The sequence below is a fragment of the Salvelinus fontinalis genome, chromosome 2 (genome assembly GCF_029448725.1).
Source record: "Salvelinus fontinalis isolate EN_2023a chromosome 2, ASM2944872v1, whole genome shotgun sequence".
Lineage (NCBI taxonomy): Eukaryota > Metazoa > Chordata > Actinopteri > Salmoniformes > Salmonidae > Salvelinus > Salvelinus fontinalis.
In genome coordinates this window covers 36,477,204-36,497,251 of record NC_074666.1, presented here as the reverse complement: position 1 = coordinate 36,497,251, position 20,048 = coordinate 36,477,204, and the positions used below count along the sequence as shown (strand labels likewise).

The 20,048-nt window shown below is 42.6% G+C and overlaps 2 protein-coding genes across 7 annotated transcripts in view; one reads left to right on the top strand and one right to left on the bottom strand.

The window, feature by feature from the left end:
* pigl (phosphatidylinositol glycan anchor biosynthesis, class L) overlaps positions 1 to 17,708 on the bottom strand; it is a 28,581-nt gene extending 10,873 nt beyond the window's left edge. For all 3 annotated transcript variants that reach the window (XM_055873458.1, XM_055873462.1, XM_055873470.1), the window contains exons 1-3: positions 17,367 to 17,708; positions 16,720 to 16,819; positions 1,004 to 1,094 (exon numbers count right to left, since the gene is read on the bottom strand). In XM_055873458.1, the coding sequence (XP_055729433.1) occupies positions 1,004 to 1,094; positions 16,720 to 16,819; positions 17,367 to 17,682 (507 nt within the window). In that variant the 5' untranslated portion in view covers positions 17,683 to 17,708. The remainder of the gene's footprint in view (positions 1 to 1,003; positions 1,095 to 16,719; positions 16,820 to 17,366) is intronic.
* A 644-nt stretch (positions 17,709 to 18,352) lies between these two features.
* ncor1 (nuclear receptor corepressor 1) overlaps positions 18,353 to 20,048 on the top strand; it is a 122,530-nt gene continuing 120,834 nt past the window's right edge. For 2 of the 4 annotated variants that reach the window (XM_055873432.1, XM_055873425.1), the window contains exon 1: positions 18,353 to 18,483. The gene's annotated coding sequence lies outside the window, so the exon portion shown is untranslated. The remainder of the gene's footprint in view (positions 18,484 to 20,048) is intronic. The other 2 variants (XM_055873439.1, XM_055873417.1) reach the window with 1 other exon arrangement.

Sequence of the window (20,048 nt, the reverse complement as noted above, 5' to 3'; positions counted from 1 at the left end):
CCAAGAAGACTCGTGGCTGTAATCGCTGCCAAAGGTGCTTCAACAAAGTACTGAGTAAAGGGTTCGAATACTTATGTAAATGTGATATTTAAGTTTAATTTTTATACATTTGCAAAAATGAAAAAAACGTTTTTGCTTTGTCATTATGGAGATATTGTGTGTAGATTGATTAGGGAAAAAACTATTTAACGTAACAACATGTGGAAAAAGTCAAGGGGTCTGAATACTTAGCCTCGCTATTGATATTTTATTGTGTTACTATTTTTCCTTAGTTTATTTAGCAAAATGTTCTTACTTTTGAAAACTGCATTGTTGGTTAAGGGCTTGTAAGTAAGCATTTCACAGTAAGGTCTGTTGTATTCGGTGCATGTGACAAATACAATTTGATGGGGAAGAAATATCCATCCAACTGTTTGGTAGTCTGATCAAAATAAAAAACAGATCAGTAGGATAACCTACACTGAACTGTTTGGTTTTGAGGGAAATTGCTAGCATCCTGCTGTGCACTCTCCTGCTTAATTATTTATCTGAGAAAGCAGACAGACTGGGTTCAGCTTTTGTCAGAATACTAATGGTTGCGGACGGACAAGAAGAAGAAAAAAAAAAGAGTTAAGATCTCAATTCTCAAATTCCTTTTGGTAAATTTCCTGGAACGTTGATTGAAATCTGGGAGTAAACATGCCGACAGTGACCTGAGCTCCAACCACCACAACCATATTCTGCTAAATACAAAGGAAGGAAGACATGACCCTCTTTCAGTTCATTATCAGTGGAGCTTGGGAAGCCTGTGAGAGACCTTCACAGATACAAAAGACTATTGACAATGGCCAGAAGACTGTGGTGCCAAAACTGCCTATACAAATAATCTAGCATTTTCAGGATGGTTTCGTTAGAAAAGCACGCACAGGAGAAAAAAGTCATTAAATCAATCAGATACAGTACTGTTTAGAATTGGCTACTTGATAAATGATAGTGAGATTCAGTGGTGAGTTGGTCATCATACCAGGTTGATGGAGTGGGCTCTTATGTGCTTCAGGATTAGAGAGGAGGCCATTGAGATGCTCCATTCTACGTTGGGATTGTCTGGCAGTTCTCTGAAAGATAAAGAGGGGCATACGTTAGAGATTATTTAACTAGGCAAGTCAGTTAAGAAAAAATTCATATTTACAATGGTGGCCTAGGAACAGTGAGTTAACTGGCTTGTTCAGGGGCAGAGCGACAGATTTGTACCTTTTCAGCTCGGGGATTCGATCTAGCAACCTTTCGGTTACTGGCCTAATGTTCTAACCTTTAACCTGCCGCCCCAAAGAGTTACAGTGGGGCTCTGGTTGAAAGTAGTAAACTATATAGGGAATAGGGTGCCATTTGGGACATTGATAAAACTGGCTGAGGCCTATGCAGGTACGTCATCCTTCTCTAACTGGCTAGACTACTGTAGCACACCAACCAACCAAAACAGTAGCCTGACTTCAACTCAACAAAATGGTGGGCAAGTTTTAGATTGAAAAACCACACTGCTGCATTTAGGATATGTAGCCTACTTCTTACAATGCACAAGATTCACATACGGAGAACACTGGACCCAACCATTGAAAAGGTTCTCTTTCTTTTAGAATATATGCCAGCCAGGGTACACTATAGCTGGCCGTTAGGGGTCAGTGGGGCCGTAGTATCCTGTTCAACTGAATCTACAGCCTAGGGAGAACAAAGACAATATATCACACACACCCGTGGGTTCAGAAAGTATTCAACATCTTTCAAATACTTTATCTCTGATTGATTGAGTTTTCCTGGCACAATGAAACCAATGGAATAGCCCCAAAAAGTGCAAACCCCACCCATCTCATACTGGAGGCAGACTTAACCAAACAGTCATAGTATTTAAAAGATTTCAAATACTATTTGGATCCAGGTGTACATCCCACACCTCCCTGAGCTACTCTAGTCTGTCCATCAGACAACCTCATCACTCAACACACCAACTATCTATGGGGGGGGTCACTCATGCTGATCACTCTCACAGCTTTCTTCGCCTCTCTCCCTCACTCTTTCCTTCTCTCTCGCTCCCTCTTTCATTCTGTCTCGCTTGCTCTCATTCCCTCTCTCCTGCCTCTCTTTCCCTCCAGAGACATCAAACATTCATAAGAGAGAGAGAGGGAGAGAGAGCGAGCCAGTGGAGCATGTTGAGAGTGATTCAGACACACTCAGGTCAGGGCAGTTCAGATGAAAACAAAGTCCTGAGGGCTTCATTAGGAAGGCTGGCTAAAGCAGTACAGTGCTCTCGCTCTCACACAGAGATGAACCATTTTCTCTGCTAGTTACATGTTGATTTGACCAACAATAAGAATAGGAGGTTTGACTGTTGCAAAATGGATGCATAGGGCTAATAGAACGCATGATGACATTTGACGTACTTGGTTAAAAAAACAACACCACAGCTCAACGTCAGGGAAGCAGAAGAATGAGAGAGAAACAGGGGAGAAAGAAAAGGGTAGACACTGGACAGAGAGCAATGACCTGATGTCTTGTACATTTTGAGATGGGGGTGGGTGGCGGAGGTGATGGGGTAGAGGGTGAATAGAGGTCATCCCACCTCCCCCTTGGTTCATAACAATGGGGCAGGACAGTTGTGCCTGTGGAGGGACGTGATGGATCAGGACACAAATCAAACGCCTGCCAGGGCTATGGGGGTCAGGCCTGAAGGGTGCTGTATCATGGGAGGGGGGGGGGGGGGTTATTAGGGTTGAAGTAGTCTGCCCTCCTACTGCATTAGTAGGATTCCTAATTATGTTCATATGCGCCATGTTCTCTTTTGTTTTGGATGACAAATGTTGTTGGACTTTGGTTCAAAGCATTGGTCATTAGCTAAGTACGCATGAAAGGCACAACGTAGAAAAAGTAAAGCGTGACACAAAATGAGACATTTTCTCTGGTTGCAAAGGCGTGAGACGTTAAACAAGAATATTCGGCTTCACAACGTCATCTCCGTTAACAAGACATGTAAACAACACCAAAACACATCAACTTTAAACCTCACATACCCTTCACAGCGAACAGCTATTGTATATATTATTTGTTGTCAAATTTAGCTTTGAAGTGCAACTGTAATTTACTGTTCTTCCACAAGCCTGGTTGAAAAAAAAGAAGATTCAGTTTTTACCCTGGCAACCGTAGCTAAGCAAAAGAGGACAAAGAGAGGGGAAAAAATTGAAGGAAAATGTACAAAAGACAGATGATCTACCTGACCTTTCCTCAAAGCAGGATGCAGGCAGCAGAGTGAGCTTCGCTATGGCAACAGTGCCAAACGCCCTAGAGTAACCTCCCCGTTCCTAGCCCCCCTCCTGCAGTTTTGCATGTGGATGTCTAATTGCTTGCAGGCATCTGGATGCAGTGGTTGAACTTTGGCCCAGTAGACAAGAGGGGCAGTGCTATGCTGTAGGACAGACTGACTGACAGACAGCACTTTCCTTGTTTAGTCTGGTCACATGGGCCAGCCAGAGGCCTAGGATACTGCCAGGCAAGCTCAGGCTCCTGTCCCCACTGTCAGGTTTATAGGGCATGCTGGGAAAACGCTGAGACACACCGCTGGTTGGTTAACTCCTTCACAGCACACTTACATGAAACACAAAATGTCTTATGTAAAAGAAAACACTGCAATATTTAATTTACTTCGGAACGGTGGGAAGTTTAGCATATTCTAAATGGACTATTACACAATAGGCCCATGTGTTTTGTTACATTTTATCTTTTTACAGAGGGGTTGATAGGCTGTGATTTTACTTTCAATATGTCTACAATGTTTATTTGTACTCTTATAGGCCTACATGTAGTTAAGCTTAAAATAGCTCTAGCAAATACAGTGTTCAGTCAGATAAGGGCTGCTATGCAAAAACATTCTCTCAATATACACACACATTATTTAGTATAAGCTCCATCATATCACTTTATCTCCCCCGTCCAAAATAGAGTGTGCCCTTAAGACGATGGAGTGTTTCAACCATCAACAGACTATTTTGGACTAATATTCTCTCCCATACGTGGTGACTGTGATTGCATTAACAGTTGGCCAGGACAGGGCAGTGTGTTGAGTGGCTGACATGGGAACACAGTGAGAGGTTGGCACCACTCAACACAAGATTCTCTGTCAGTCCTCAGTGCGTGTATGTGTATGTCTGTGTGTGTGGTGGTGTGTGTACGCGTTTCTCTTAGTCCTCAGCTCTGCCCTGCCAGCAGCCAGTAAATCAGCCAGAGCTATTTTTACCAGCAGATCGATGTATAATTAAACACAGTGGGGGAGGATGATGCTCCGACTCTACTCTGACATGACTCCTGCACTCTCTTAACTCTTACTGGATACCAAAACAACAAGTTGGCTCGGACACTTCAACGTTTATATCCTACCGAACTATAAAAGGTCAGGTTCATCTTCCTTAGGAAATACAGTATCTACTTGGTGGAGGGACGCCTCAGGGGCAAATGACGCTGTGATGAGGCAGGCCACTGAAGTTAGTCACCTCTGCAGAAGTTAGAAGACTGAGTTGGGCTGTGTCTCAAATGGCTCTCTATTGCATATAAAAGTGTACTACTTTTGACCGAGACCGATTGGTATCTTGTCAAAAGTAGTGCACTTTATTTGGAATAGGGTACAATTTGGGATGCATGTATAGAGTCACTGCTGTAGTCAGTCAGAGGGAAGACTACAGTACAGTGTGCTCCAGGCCAATGAATAATGGGTTGTGTGGGAGTGGATGAACTTTTGCTGGGACCGACAAGCTCTCTCTCTCTCACACGTTGTGCAGGGAGCGGGCAGAGTGAATGGAGGTCGCGCCAGTGCAAGTGGAGAGGCAGCGCAGCAGATCGGGCTCAGATCAGGGCTGATCAACAAAAGCCATGCCCCATGATGCACTGGGGCCCAGCCCAGAGACTGTCAACACAGCTGTCCTATTCATTAAGGTCTGACGAGGATGAGGGCCAGCCAGTCAGTCAGTCAGCCAGACAGACATCATATGATCATATCACAGCACCACTGAACGACTGACTAGAAGAGAGGGAGAACACTGTCTGACTGAGGGGGGGAGAAAGCAAGAGAGAGTACAGGGGAAAATTAGATGATTTTTTGGGGATAATGCATTTATGAATTTTTCATAAACTTGTAGATATGTTATCAATGTTCACACATGTCAAACAAACAGGACACTCTTGATTGATAAAGATGAACAATTCTGATTTAGATGCATGGGCTATTTTTCACCTTGGCAAAAAGCTTCCCATTTCATGGCTGCCTGCAAAAGGAGAATTGGCCTTTATGGCATGTTTTATTTTATTTATTTTTTTATTTCACCTTTATTTAACCAGGTAGGCAAATTGAGAACACGTTCTCATTTACAATTGCGACCTGGCCAAGATAAAGCAAAGCAGTTCGACACATACAACAACACATAGTTACACATGGAGTAAAACAAACATACAGTCAATAATACAGTGAAAAATAAGTCTATATACAATATGAGCAAGTGAGGTGAGATAAGGGAGGTGAAGGCAAACAAAATATATATATATAAATAAATAAAAATATAAAAAGGCCATGGTGGCGAAGTAAATACAATATAGCAAGTAAAAAAAAAAGTAAAAAAAGTAGAGATAGTAGAGATAGAAAAAAGTAGAGATAGAAATAATGGGGTGCAAAGGAGCAAAATAAATAAATAAATAAATACAGTAGGTAAAGAGGTAGTTGTTTGGGCTAAATTATAGATGGGCTATGTACAGGTGCAGTAATCTATGAGCTGCTCTGACAGCTGGTGCTTAAAGCTAGTGAGGGAGATAAGTGTTTCCAGTTTCAGAGATTTTTGTAGTTCGTTCCAGTCATTGGCAGCAGAGAACTGGAAGGAGAGGTGGCCAAAGGCAGAATTGGTTTTGGGGGTGACCAGAGAGATATACCTGCTGGAGCGCGTGCTACAGGTAGGTGCTGCTATGGTGACCAGCGAGCTGAGATAAGGGGGGACTTTACCTAGCAGGGTCTTGTAGATGACCTGGAGCCAGTGGGTTTGGCGACGAGTATGAAGCGAGGGCCAGCCAACGAGAGTGTACAGGTCGCAGTGGTAGGTAGTATATGGGGCTTTGGTGACAAAACGGATGGCAAAACGGATACCCAATTTATTGAGTAGGGTTTTGGAGGCTATTTTGTAAATGACATCACCGAAGTCGAGGATTGGTAGGATGGTCAGTTTTACAAGGGTATGTTTGGCAGCATGAGTGAAGGATGCTTTGTTGCGGAATAGGAAGCCAATTCTAGATTTAACTTTGGATTGGAGATGTTTGATGTGAGTCTGGAAGGAGAGTTTACAGTCTAACCAGACACCTAGGTATTTGTAGTTGTCCACATATTCTAAGTCAGAGCCGTCCAGAGTAGTGATGTTGGACAGGCGGGCAGGTGCAGGCAGCGATCGTTTGAAGAGCATGCATTTAGTTTTACTTGTATTTAAGAGCAAATGGAGGCCACGGAAGGAGAGTTGTATGGCATTGAAGCTCGCCTGGAGGGTTGTTAACACAGTGTCAAAAGAAGGGCCAGAAGTATACAGAATAGTGTCGTCTGCGTAGAGATGGATCAGAGAATCACCAGCAGCAAGAGCGACATCATTGATGTATACAGAGAAGAGAGTCGGTCCAAGAATTGAACCCTGTGGCACCCCCATAGAGACTGCCAGAGGCCCGGACAACAGACCCTCCGATTTGACACACTGAACTCGATCAGAGAAGTAGTTGGTGAACCAGGCGAGGCAATCATTAGAGAAACCAAGGCTGTTGAGTCTGCCGATGAGGATGTGGTGATTGACAGAGTCAAAAGCCTTGGCCAGGTCAATGAATACGGCTGCACAGTACTGTTTCCTATCGATGGCGGTTAAGATATCGTTTATGACCTTGAGCGTGGCTGAGGTGCACCCATGGCCAGCTCTGAAACCAGATTGCATAGTGGAGAAGGTATGGTGGGATTCGAAATGGTCGGTAATCTGTTTGTTGACATGGCTTTCGAAGACCTTAGAAAGGCAGGGTAGGATAGATATAGGTCTGTAGCTGTTAGGGTCAAGAGTGTCCCCCCCTTTGAAGAGGGGGATAACCGCAGCTGCTTTCCAATCTTTGGGAATCTCAGACGACACGAAAGAGAGGTTGAAAAGGCTAGTAATAGGGGTGGCAACAATTTCAGCAGATAGTTTTAGAAAGAAAGGGTCCAGATTATCTAGCCCGGCTGATTTGTAAGGGTCCAGATTTTGCAGCTCTTTCAGAACATCAGATGACTGTATTTGGGAGAAAGAGAAATGGGGAAGGCTTGGGCGAGTAGCAGAGGGGAGGGCAGTGCTGTTGACCGGGGTAGGGGCAGCCAGGTGGAAAGCATGGCCAGCCGTAGAAAAATGCTTATTGAAATTCTCAATTATAGTGGATTTGTCGGTGGTGACAGTGTTTCCTATCTTCAGTGCAGTTGGAAGCTGGGAGGAGGTGTTCTTATTCTCCATGGACTTTACAGTGTCCCAGAACTTTTTTGAATTTGTGTTGCAGGAAGCAAATTTCTGCTTGAAAAAGCTAGCCTTGGCTTTTCTAACTGCCTGTGTATATTGGTTTCTAGCTTCCCTGAAAAGTTGCATATCACGGGGGCTGTTCGATGCTAATGCAGAACGCCATAGGATGTTTTTCTGTTGGTTAAGGGCAGTCAGGTCAGGAGAGAACCAAGGGCTATATCTGTTCCTGGTTCTAAATTTCTTGAATGGGGCATGCTTATTCAAGATGGTGAGGAAGGCATTTAAAAAAAATATCCAGGCATCCTCTACTGACGGGATGAGATCAATATCCTTCCAGGATACATCGGCCAGGTCGATCAGAAAGGCCTGCTCGCTGAAGTGTTTCAGGGAGCGTTTGATAGTGATGAGTGGAGGTCGTTTGACCGCTGACCCATTACGGATGAAGGCAATGAGGCAGTGATCGCTGAGATCTTGGTTGAAAACAGCAGAGGTGTATTTGGAGGGCAAGTTGGTTAGGATGATATCTATGAGGGTGCCCGTGTTTACGGAATTGGGGTGGTACCTGGTAGGTTCATTGATAATTTGTGTGAGATTGAGGGCATCAAGCTTAGATTGTAGGATGGCTGGGGTGTTAAGCATGTTCCAATTTAGGTCGCCTAGCAGCACGAGCTCTGAAGATAGATGGGGGGCAATCAGTTCACATATGGTGTCCAGAGCACAGCTGGGGGCAGAGGGTGGTCTATAGCAGGCGGCAACGGTGAGAGACTTGTTTTTAGAGAGGTGGATTTTTAAAAGCAGAAGTTCAAATTGTTTGGGAACAGACCTGGATAGTAAAACAGAACTCTGCAGGCAATCTTTGCAGTAGATTGCAACACCGCCCCCTTTGGCCGTTCTATCTTGTCTGAAAATCTTGTAGTTGGGGATGAAAATGTCCGAATTTTTGGTGGTCTTTCTAAGCCAGGATTCAGACACGGCTAAAACATCCGGGTTGGCAGAGTGAGCTAAAGCAGTGAACAAAACAAACTTAGGGAGGAGGCTTCTAATGTTAACATGCATGAAACCAAGGCTATTACGGTTACAGAAGTCATCAAAAGAGAGCGCCTGGGGAATAGGAGTGGAGCTAGGTACTGCAGGGCCTGGATTCACCTCTACATCACCAGAGGAACAGAGGAGGAGTAGGATAAGGGTACGGCTAAAAGCTATGAGAATTGGTCGTCTAAAGCATCTAGAACAGAGAGTAAAAGGACGTTTCTGGGGGCGATAAAATAGCTTCAAGGAATAATGTACAGACAAAGGTATGGTAGGATGTGAATACAGTGGAGGTAAACCTAGGTATTGAGTGATGATGAGAGAGATATTGTCTCTAGAAACATCATTGAAACCAGGTGATGTCATCGCATATGTGGGTGGTGGAAATGAAAGGTTGGATATGGTATAGTGAGCAGGGCTAGAGGCCCTACAGTGAAATAAGCCAATAAACACTAACCAGAACAGCAGTGGACAAGGCATATTTACATTAAGGAGAGGCATGCTTAATCGAGTGATCAATAAGGGTCCAGTGAGTAGAGGTTGGTTGGGGTCACGGCGATCCAGGTCACGGCGATCCCTCCATGTGCCCTAATATCCAGTGTTAACCAGTGTTAGCACTGAGGCAATAAAACAACAAGAACACTAAAAGGAGGAGCTACTCCATTGAATAAAGCCTACAACAGAGCAAAATGTTACAATAATCGGACTAAACAAGTAAGAGGTAGAGTATAAAGACAATGATGAAACCCTAGTTTATGATGAATGTGTGAACTCAGTGTTATGGGAAAGATGGGGGTTGGAGGTGTGGCACTGGGCCTAAAACATTAGTGATGGCATCACTGGTTGGACGGCAGTTACTAATCCAACAGTCACCTCATACTGAATCTGAGGTGCATAAATGCACACACGCACGTAGTAAGAGGGTTGTAGGGTTAATTTAGGGCAGGGCACTGCTGTGTGTAGACTCCCTCAGTGACACCAGTGTTCCACCTCTCTGTGTTAGTCAGCTAACAGACAAGCTCCTCGGGAATGACGTCTCACTTTATTAGCTCACTTTATTAGACGACCCAGAGGAAGTACATGTACATCTACACACACTTGTCTCAAGATAGTGATAATGTACTGTAGCCAAGCTGCGGCCAAACATTTACAGACAGAAAAAAGAAAAACAGATCAGTGACCTAGATTGGGAGGCTGAAATGTGAAGGGCTCAGAGCCGTTCCAAAATCCACTCCATGGTCCTTAGCAGTTGGCTTCAGCAGACAAGGGAGGGGGGAGAGAGAGAAAAAAAATAGTGTGTGATAGAGAGAGGGGGAAGAGGGCAGGAGAAAAAGGTATGAGAGAGAGCAAGAGAAGGTGGGGGTAGGGGTCTTACAGAGTAGTTTAGGGGGTGTGTCTTTTAGGCAAACACCAAAAACACAGGAAGGAGAGTGGGCTGTCAGCCACTAGTACAAGGTGAGGGTCATAGCTCACACCAACACACACGCACTTACATCCGGATTCAGATCAAAGTTGATACATCTATCTGGGTGCACAATCTTTTTTTTATTTAACCGGGCAAGTCAGTTAAGAACAAATGATTACTTACAATGACGGCCTACTCGTCAAGATAATAAAATGGAAAGGGAGGTAGTGAGGTTATGAAATGCCAACAATGTACTTCGGGGCAGACAATCTGGGCATGCTCCCATCTAAATGCCAGTTCCAGGTCAAGCTCGCATGCCACTCCTGTCCTGGTGAACTGCGGTGCATAATCTCAAGCGGCAGACAGACCGGTTCTGAGAACCTCCACAATTTCCTGGTACAGCCACTGGGGTTTGTCCACAGAAAGGTCTCCTACTATTTATTTCCACCCTCCACTTTTTTCCTGTAATGTGAGCACTTTTGAACACAACCCCTACCCGCTGACTCTGTCTGGGCTGAGAAGTCAGTGATTATAGCCAGCGGTCTGTTCCAGAGGATTGTAAACCTTGCAGACGCATCAACAATACTCGTAAAAACATGAAATAGCAAAACACAGAAGATTTTACAGAGCAGTACAGTACATACCTGAAAAAGACAGTTCAAAGTCATGAGGGATAGGGGTCAAATTTAATTTCAACACATATCCTCCTAGTTTAAAATGATCTAGCAATCAGAATTCAAATCCCTCTCACAGCTTTACGCAACATTATCTACAATGGCATTTTTCCCTTTCCAAGTTTCCAGGAAGTATTTCCATCACACAGTGAATATTCTATGCAGACTCTAGCCAATGAAGCTAAGACCTGGCCAGGCCCTTTTGTTTGTGTCTGAAAGGGGGTGTCCAGTGGTATGTGCTGAGCCCAGGGGTGGTCTGGAATCTGGACCAATACCAGCCACGGGTTGCGTCCCAAATGGCACCCTATTCCCTATACTGTGCACTACTTTGAGGGTTGACCAGACCTGTATGGGCTCTGGTCAAAAGTAGTGCACTAAATAGGGAATATGGTGTCATTAGGGATACAACCATGGCCTCCTTTACTAGGATGCTGTAAGTAAAAATACACAGCAATCTTATCCATCCCGCTGAACCCCAGTCATGACGCCATTGATGTTCTCATTCTCTCTGAACCACCAGAGGATTTGTCCAATGAACTCCTCGTCTACCAATTACTGTACAAAATGACCACTATTAGGGAAAAATACATTACCTGCTTAGGCCTATTTATTGTTAATTACCAGTGAACACTATTTATCTGACGAAAAAAACTTATCAGATACGCCACCTTTGGATGCATGTCTGGATATGCGCAACTAGTCAGTCTACTAGCTAAAAAAGTATTCTGGTTAAAGGTCTACAGACAATAGCAATTGTCTATTCTAGTAACAGAAAGGGGATTCCTTCTGATATACAATGGGAGGCGTACATTGATTAGCAGAGTAATTAGTACTTCAAAGTTATAAAGCTAATTCATGAGAGTTAATATGAGCTTTAATATACAGTGCATTCGGAAAGTATTCAGACCCCTTGACTTTTTCGACATTGTTACGTTATCCTCATCAATCTACACACATTACCCCATAATGTCAAACGAAACAGCCTTTTATCATTTTTTTTGCACATTTATAACAGGTTCATCCCGTTTCCATTGATCGTCCTTGTTTCTAAAACTTGGGAGCCCACCGGTGGTAAATTCAATTGATTGGACATGATTTGGAAAGGCACACATCTGTCTATATACTGTAAGGTCCCACAGTTAACAGCGTATGTCAGAAGAAAAACCAAGTTATGAGGTTGAAGTAATTGTCCGTGGAGCTCAGAGACAGGGTTGTGTCGATGCAGAGATCTGGGGAAGGGTACCAAAAAATGTCTGCAGCATCGAAGGTCCCCAAGAACACAGTGGCCTCCATCATTCTTAAATGGAAGAAGTTTGGAACAACCAATACTCTTCCTAGAGCTGGCCGCCTGGCCAAACTGAGCAATCAGGGGAGAAGGGCCTTGGTCAGGGAGGTGACCAATAACCCGATGGTCACTCTGACAGGGCTCCAGAGTTCCTCTGTGGAGATGGGAATACCTTCCAGCAGGACAACCATCGCTGCAGCACTCTTCCAATAAGAACTTTATGGTAGAGTGGCCAGACTGGGACTGGGAGACTTGTCAGGATTGAGGGAAAGATGAACAGAGCAAAGTACAGAGAGATCCTTGCTGAAAACCTGCTCCAGAGCACTCAGGACCTCAGAGTGGGGCGAAGGTTCACCTTCCAACAGGACAATGACCCTAACCACACAGCCAAGGTTCACCATCCAACAGGACAACGACCCTAACGACACAGCCAAAACAATGCAGGAGTGGCTTTGGGATAAGTCTCTGAATGCCCTTGAGTGGCCCAGACAGAGCCTGGACTTGAACCCAATAAAACATCTCTGGAGTGACCTGGAAATAGCTGTGCAGTGACGCTCCCCATCCAACCTGACAGAGCTTGAGAGGATCCGCAGAGAAGAATGGGAGAAACTTCCCAAATACAGGTGTGCCAAGCTTGTAGCGTCATACCCAAGAAGACTCGCGGCTGTAATCGCTGCCAAAGGTGCTTCAACAATGTACTGAGTAAAGGGTCTGAATGCTTATGTAAATGTGATATTTCAGTTTTTTATAAATTTGCAAAAATGTCTAAAAAGCTGTTTTTGCTTTATCATTTTGGGGTATTGTGTGTAGGTTGATGAGGGGGGCTGTAACGTAACACAATGTGGAAAAAGTCAAGGGGTCTGAAAATTTTCCGAATGCACTGTATATGACTTAAATGATAAGAATATAGCAGCGACTACATCTCAAATCCTTATGACATTTTCATATCAAGAAGCACTGACTTTTAATGAGCACTAAACAGTAAAATTTGTTTATCACTTAGGTCTAAGTCACTCACAACATAAGTCTTAATATTCACCAATTAGTCACATAACTAATTGCTGAAAAGAAATGGTGGCCAAAATATCATATTACATTGCAGGCCTGGTAAGATTTCAGAGGGCAGAGAGAGAGCATGTCCAACAGGGGCCGACCTCTCAATGCCTCTGGGGCCTAATAGTTTATGGCCCCTAATGACAGAGTACGCCAATACATCAGGCCAGGCTGACTAGGCTCTGTCGTGGTAAGAAAGGAGGAGTTTGATTTGTGACTGGTTCACTGTTTGTTCTGACAGACACTGGGGGGTGCTCAGCTTGATGTGCTGCTAATGGGCAGGCATGCTGGGTTCAGAGTCCTGGGCTGGCTGGAGGTCGTGCACTGCACCACACACTGCTTCTTCATGTTTGTTTTCACTTTTCACCATCAGCCCATCATTTCAAAAATCACATTATGTGTCAGGCTTAATAAATTGAACATCTGTTTACTGTTCTGACAGGGTTGCTTATAGACGGGTTGGTTGTTTAGCACCAAAATTGCCGTGTGCGCAACAATGGGGCAAAAAATACAGGGTTGGCTTAGATTGTTGACAAGATATAAACTATATTTAGTCTCCAATGTTTATTGAAAACATAAATAAATTTGCACAATGAGTACTTGTCTCTCAAATACATCATTACAGTTGTTGGTTAGTTGGCTAGCGAATTCTTGCCATATTAGCATAGACGTGACATCAATCAAAACACCTCAAAACATTAGGGGTGTAACAGTGCACCAACCCCACGGTTGGGTACGTATTGTGGTTTTGGGGTCACGGTTGGGTTCGGTTTTGGTACATCGGGAAAATTAAAACGGCAAAAGTTAAAGTAGTCATTTTTGTTTATTTAAGAAAATACAAAGTGTTGGTATTCCTGATGGTATTCCATGATCATATTATGCCTGATGAGAGCACAAATCAGGAATAACAACATTTGTATTTTCTTAAAATGAAGATGCATGATTACTCAACAACACTAAAATAAAGTGCAATATGCATGTGAAATCAATATAGAAACATGGCTCAGACATTGCTATGCTTTTTTACAAAGAGAAAAATATGCACAATTGTGTGACTCTCATAAAGGGGGCATGTCTGTAGCACATTACTTCTCATCTCCCACTCAGGAATAATGTGATGGGCTGCCACTAAGTACCTCTGTGTAAGCCCCGAAGGTCCATCCATCTGTAGTAGCTTAAACGCAACACAGGGTGCATTGACAACTTCAGATTTAGTTGGCATATATAGAGCGGGTACTACCCGTTTGCTGAAATGGTGCCGAGAAGGCCAAGTTTGTAATGTGGATCGAGCACTTTTTTGCATTTCCGTCTTGCTCCGGTGGTACGAATACTGGGTTGATTCCGCCGTAAATGTGTCAACACATTTGAGGTGTTGGCAGCTGCATAGACTATTCTCGTTGAGCAGTGTACTGTTACATAGTACTGTTAACTCTGTCAATCACTGTTGTAATCTACTGGGAAGCCAAAATGTTCCCAAACTGGAGATTTAAACGTTTGTCGACCCCACCACTTGCCATCGTACAGAAGTAGTTCCTAGCTGCGCCTCACAAAAGGCCAGTTTGAAATGTGCCAATTAAGATTCCAATTTTCATTACAACGTGCGCATAGGCAATGGGTGGACCAAACCGAGGTCCCCATAATTGTACCGATACACCTCTACACGACATGGTATGAAAAACAAGATAAAAATAGCCAGCTATGATTCCCCACATGGCAGCTTCTTGTCATTGTTGCTTACCTTTATTTAACTAGGTAAGGCAGTTAGGAACAAATTCTTGTTTTCAATGACGGCCTAGGAACAGTGGGTTAACTGCCTTGTTCAGGGGCAGAACGACAGATTTTAATCTTGTCAGCTCGAGTATTCGATCTTGCAACCTTTCGGTTACTAGTCCAACGCTCTAACCACTAGGCTACCTGTCGCCCCGAATCACAACACACAGCCTTTTGCCCCATTGAAGCGTGTACATTGTTTTAGTGGCGTTGTCAGCTAATCGGTCTAACTACACAGAACAAAAATATAAAACACAACATGCAACAATTTCAAAGATTTTACTGAGTTACAGTTCATATAAGGAAATCAATTAATTTAAATAAATAAATTAGGCCCTAATCTATGGATTTCACAACAGGGAATATAGATATGCATCTGTTGGTCACAGATACCTTTTAAAAAAAGGTAGAGGCGGGGATCAGAAAATCAGTCAGTATCTGGTGTGACCACTATTTGCCTCATACAGCGTGACAAATCTCCTTCGCATAGAGTTGATCAGGCTGTTGATTGTGGCTTGTAGAATGTTGTCCCACTCCTCCTTCAATGGCTGTGCGAAGTTGCTGGATATTGGCGGAAACTGGAACACTCTGTTGATCCAGAGCATCCCAAACATGCTCAATGGGTGATAGGTCTGGTGAGTATGCAGGCCATGGAAGAACTGGGACATTTTCAGCTTCCTGGAATTGTGTACAGATCCTTGCAACGTGGGGCTGTGTATTATCAAGCTGAAACATGAGGTGACGGCGGCCGATGAATGGCACAACAATGGGCCTCAGGATCTCGTCACAGTATCTCTGTGCGTTCAAATTGCCATCGATAAAATGCAATTGTGTTCTTTGTCCTTAGCTCTTGCCTTCCCATACCCTAACCCCACCGCAACCATGGGGCACTCTGTTCACAACGCTGAAGTCAGCAAACCTGCTCGCCCACATGCCGCAATACATGCTGCCATCTGCCTGGTACAGTTGAAACTGTGATTAATCCGTAAAGAGCACACTTCTCCAGCATGCCAGTGGCCATCGAAGGTGAGCAATTGCTCACTGAAGTTGGTTACGTCTCAGAAATAGAAACCCTGGTGAGACCCTGGTGAGGATGACAAGCACACATGAGTTTTCCTGAGATGGTTTTTGACAGTTTGTGCATAAATTCTTCAGTTGTGCAAACCCAGTTCATCAGCTGTCTGCGTGGCTGGTCTCAGACGATCCCGCAGGTGAAGAAGCTGGATTTGGAGATCCTGAGCTGTTGTGGTTTCACGTGGTCTGCGATTGTGAGGCCGGCTGGACTTACTGCCAAACATTCTAAAATTACGTTGGAGGCAGTTTATGGTAGAGAAATTAACATTAAATTCTCTGGAAAAAGCTCTGGTGGACATTTCTGCAGTCAGCATGCCAATTGCACACTCCCTCAAAACTTGAGACATCTGTGGCATTGTGTTGTGTGACAAAACTACACATTTTAGAGTGACATTTTATTGTCCCCAGGTGAACCGGTGTAATGATCATGCTGTTTAATCAGCTTCTTTATATGCCACACCTGTTAGGTGGTTGGATTATCTTGGAAAAGGAAATGCTCACTAACAGAGATGCAAACAAATTTGTGCACAATGTTAGAGAAATACGCTTTTTGTGTGTATGGAAAATGTCTGGTATCTTTTATTTCCTGCTCATGAAACCAACACCTTACATGTTGCGTTTATATTTCTGTCGAGTATACGATTTTACGCTAAGCAGGAACTTATTTAAAACAGCAGATTCCTTTCTAAACCAACATCCCAAACACAACATGGGTAATGTATATCCATGCCATCAATAGTTAAAGAAAATCAATTTTAAGGGCATCATTGCTACTGGAACAACCTAGCAGCGCCTAACAGATGTAGTAAGCCACATCTGTCTGTTTTTAAAAGGAATGTGTGGGATTGGTTGGCCTGTATGTTCTGCTGCAGAATAATTGTGCTGAAGATTGCTTACTTGCTGACAGAGACTACTTACTTGCAGTCGTGTATAGTGACTTGGGAGGCTGGTATTCCCAAAACGGCACAGCTGTCTAGAAGCTCTTCTCGACGCTGGAACCCTTGATTGTAGTAATTGCCTAAGTGATTATTTGGCGAAAAGTAATTACTTTATATGTTGTCATGTAAAGGAATTTCCACATGGCTATAAAACATGAAGTAGTAATTAACACTTAATTTTATAACTATTACAATACTTGGCACTTGTAAGCCGTGTCTCTTTTCTTGTGTCAAGCATGAATTAAATAATAGTGCTGAACAAACCATTGTTTTTTAACAAATTATCAAAATAGAAAATGGGAGACCTAGCTATACAGACAAGTTGGTGCTGCAGCGTATTGCTATTTTCCTAGACGACTAAACTCAACTTCACAATGTCGTGTGTAATTGCGGGCTATTCTTTGGGTGCTGAAATCACTATTTTTTTTAAAATAAATAACTTATGTGACGTCGGAGTTCCAGTCCGCCCACAATAGTCGCAGCTCCTCCATCGTAAATAGTTTGAGTTTAATCGGCTACTATTTTCCATGGAAAATTATGTAAAGCTAGCCCTGGTTGTAGGACGGAATACGCAGGCTACGCAAATGACCAATGAAAAGCTAAATATGTTATTCATTGTAAACCCACCTTGAGATAAACACAATAAATGAACAGAGGCATTGAGTTCCACGAGTCTCAAAATTGCTGGTGCAAAGAACATGCATTCATCATCCGGATGAGCCGTTAAAAAGAGTGCTCGAACATCGCCAGTTAAATCGCTTGTTTGAGACGATTTGATTTGTTTGTCTCTACATAACATAAATCGCAACAAATGTTTACGTGACTTTGCTGAATTCTGCCGATAGTAAATGTATTGTATCCAAAAGAAGTAGGACAAAATTGCTCCAAAAATTATAAGTAAAATATGCATTCTTTTTTTATTTTTTACCGTTGTTACAAACATTCCGTACTTTCACAAAGTGTCCTGTATCAAAGGTTCCGCTACAAAAGTAACATATTCTGCTGTATTTCCTGTTTCTGGAACGTAACATTTTAATATCCTGACAATATATCATATCTATCTACAAAAAAACTCACAGAAAATGGCCGTAAATAAACGAATATCCATTTGATATGAAATTCAGAAATGTTCTAATGATAACGTTAAATAGGCATATGAAAGTTGCCCCTTTTCTGTTGTAAGCATTTCTGTTGGATGCATCCGTTTGTTGACAACTCCGTTAAAGGTGCAAATAAGGTAACGTGAAACAACCAACCGATAATTTATCTTATTCAAATCATGTATTTTGTTTGATCTAAACTGTGGACACATTATTACTTGTATTTTGGGTGTTCAACAAGCAGTTTTTGTCTCAGGAGGGAGCCACGATGGAACTTTGGTTCGCCAGTGGGGATGGTTTGAACGTTACACAACATTATCCTCTTTGGTATAATAAACATAAATACTTTGAAAAAAATCACGTAGTTTGGAAAACAATGAATTGAATGCTAATCACTATTTTAAAATATCTTTAACACGCACAAAAAAATATGCTTCATGAAAGTCCTGTATTTTTTTTAAATGTAAGAATTTACACTCCTGCCAGGACATCGATACTAGACAAATCAAATGTGGTGCAGCCAAACTCTGTGGTGCAGCCTTCTGTCTACAACACTCTTCCACAGTCTGTCAACAGCGGATTTACAAGCATCTGCCCTATTAGACCCCATTTGACTTCTTACAGGGTATTTTTCCGAATGTGAGGTGAGTACCTATCTCTTTATATGTGCACAGAAGTTACATGTTTTGAAAATATAGCAGAACTTTGGGTTACGCTTAGCTGCCACTTTAGCGTACTGTACTAGAGGGTGCGAATTACCCTTTGCAAGATGGCGGCTTGGTTGAGAATTCATAGGTGAAATATTGTAGCCAACAACATAATGTCGTTTTACGGTATGCGATGTCTTTATGTACTTTATAACGGGTTCAAGTATGCTGTATTTACATATTTATGCCAAATGAAGGCTACCGTTAATTCGTTAATTTCAACTAAAATGAAACGCACATATCCTTAAATTCAGCAACAAGCTATCGATATTGTAAGCTAGCTAGCATGTAAGCTAACAAGGCAAAAAGCACCAGGCAGAGACGAAGCATTAGACTGTAGCGAGCATTGCCTATGCCAAGTTGCTACTAAGGTTTGCAGCTGTAATCTTGTGTTGAATATTAACTAGATCATTCGTTTTAGACAATCGTAGTTAATAATTCATTTTCAGAGATGATGTAAAGGTTATATTTCTAGCTAGTAACGTAAACGTTATGCGCAAACTAGCTAGCTAGGCAATCATGTCATGTAAGTTAGCTCGCTAACATGATTACAAACTAGCTAGTTATTGTAAACATATGTATAACCAGCATCATCAATAAACCCAAAAGTAACTATTTGAATATTTCACGGAGGCAGCATGTTTAGTCAATACATTGCTCTAATAATGATATTATAGCAATGTGACTAAACATGTTCAGTGTGGTTTGTTGCAATCAGTGCTTGTTATTTATTCAGCCTGAACAATACGTTTTTTCCTTGCAACTACAATTCAACATCTGGTCCAGTCTGTCAACAAACTGGTACTATTCTATAATAAGAGTCGTATTAGATATCATGTTCTGTATTGATGAGCAACTCACTATTGAGTAGAATGTGAACAAAGTCCTCTAATGTCAGCTGGCCTAAAGATCCAGACTCAGATCATCCAGTTTATTTATGAAGCGCACACTTGACCTGTTTCGTCTCCTATTGGTCCTCATTGGTTGTCAGTTTTACTATTTTATCGATCATTACATTTTATGTAAAAAATTATAGGAATGAGGGAAGTGGAAGGGACTCATTCAATATTCTTATTGGTGGTTGTGATGTTGCATTGCCTTAGGTTTTATCTGTTGCTAAATTCTTGGCAGGAAGATGGCATAGCCTGATGGAAGATAATTATTGTGCCATCCTTGTGGACATGAAGAACAACCATCAAAAACTCACTGGGGAAAGCTGCCACCTTACCTTGTGCATGCCGCTAGTGCATTTTGTTTTCTGTATCCTATATCCAAGTTGTATCAGAGATGATTCACAGTCATGAGAGGGGTGGATTTGAGGCTCCCTGTTTCATCATAGTCTAGGTAGTGTGTCATTTCAAGTATGAATTCAGTGTTTCAGCAGGATATTTCATGCCAATTTATTGTTTATGCATTTGAAGGAAAAGCTCAAAGGCAACTGCCGCTTTGGAGAGCAACTGTGGCGATTTGGTTCCCTTCAAGAATCACCTCTTTTTTTTTAG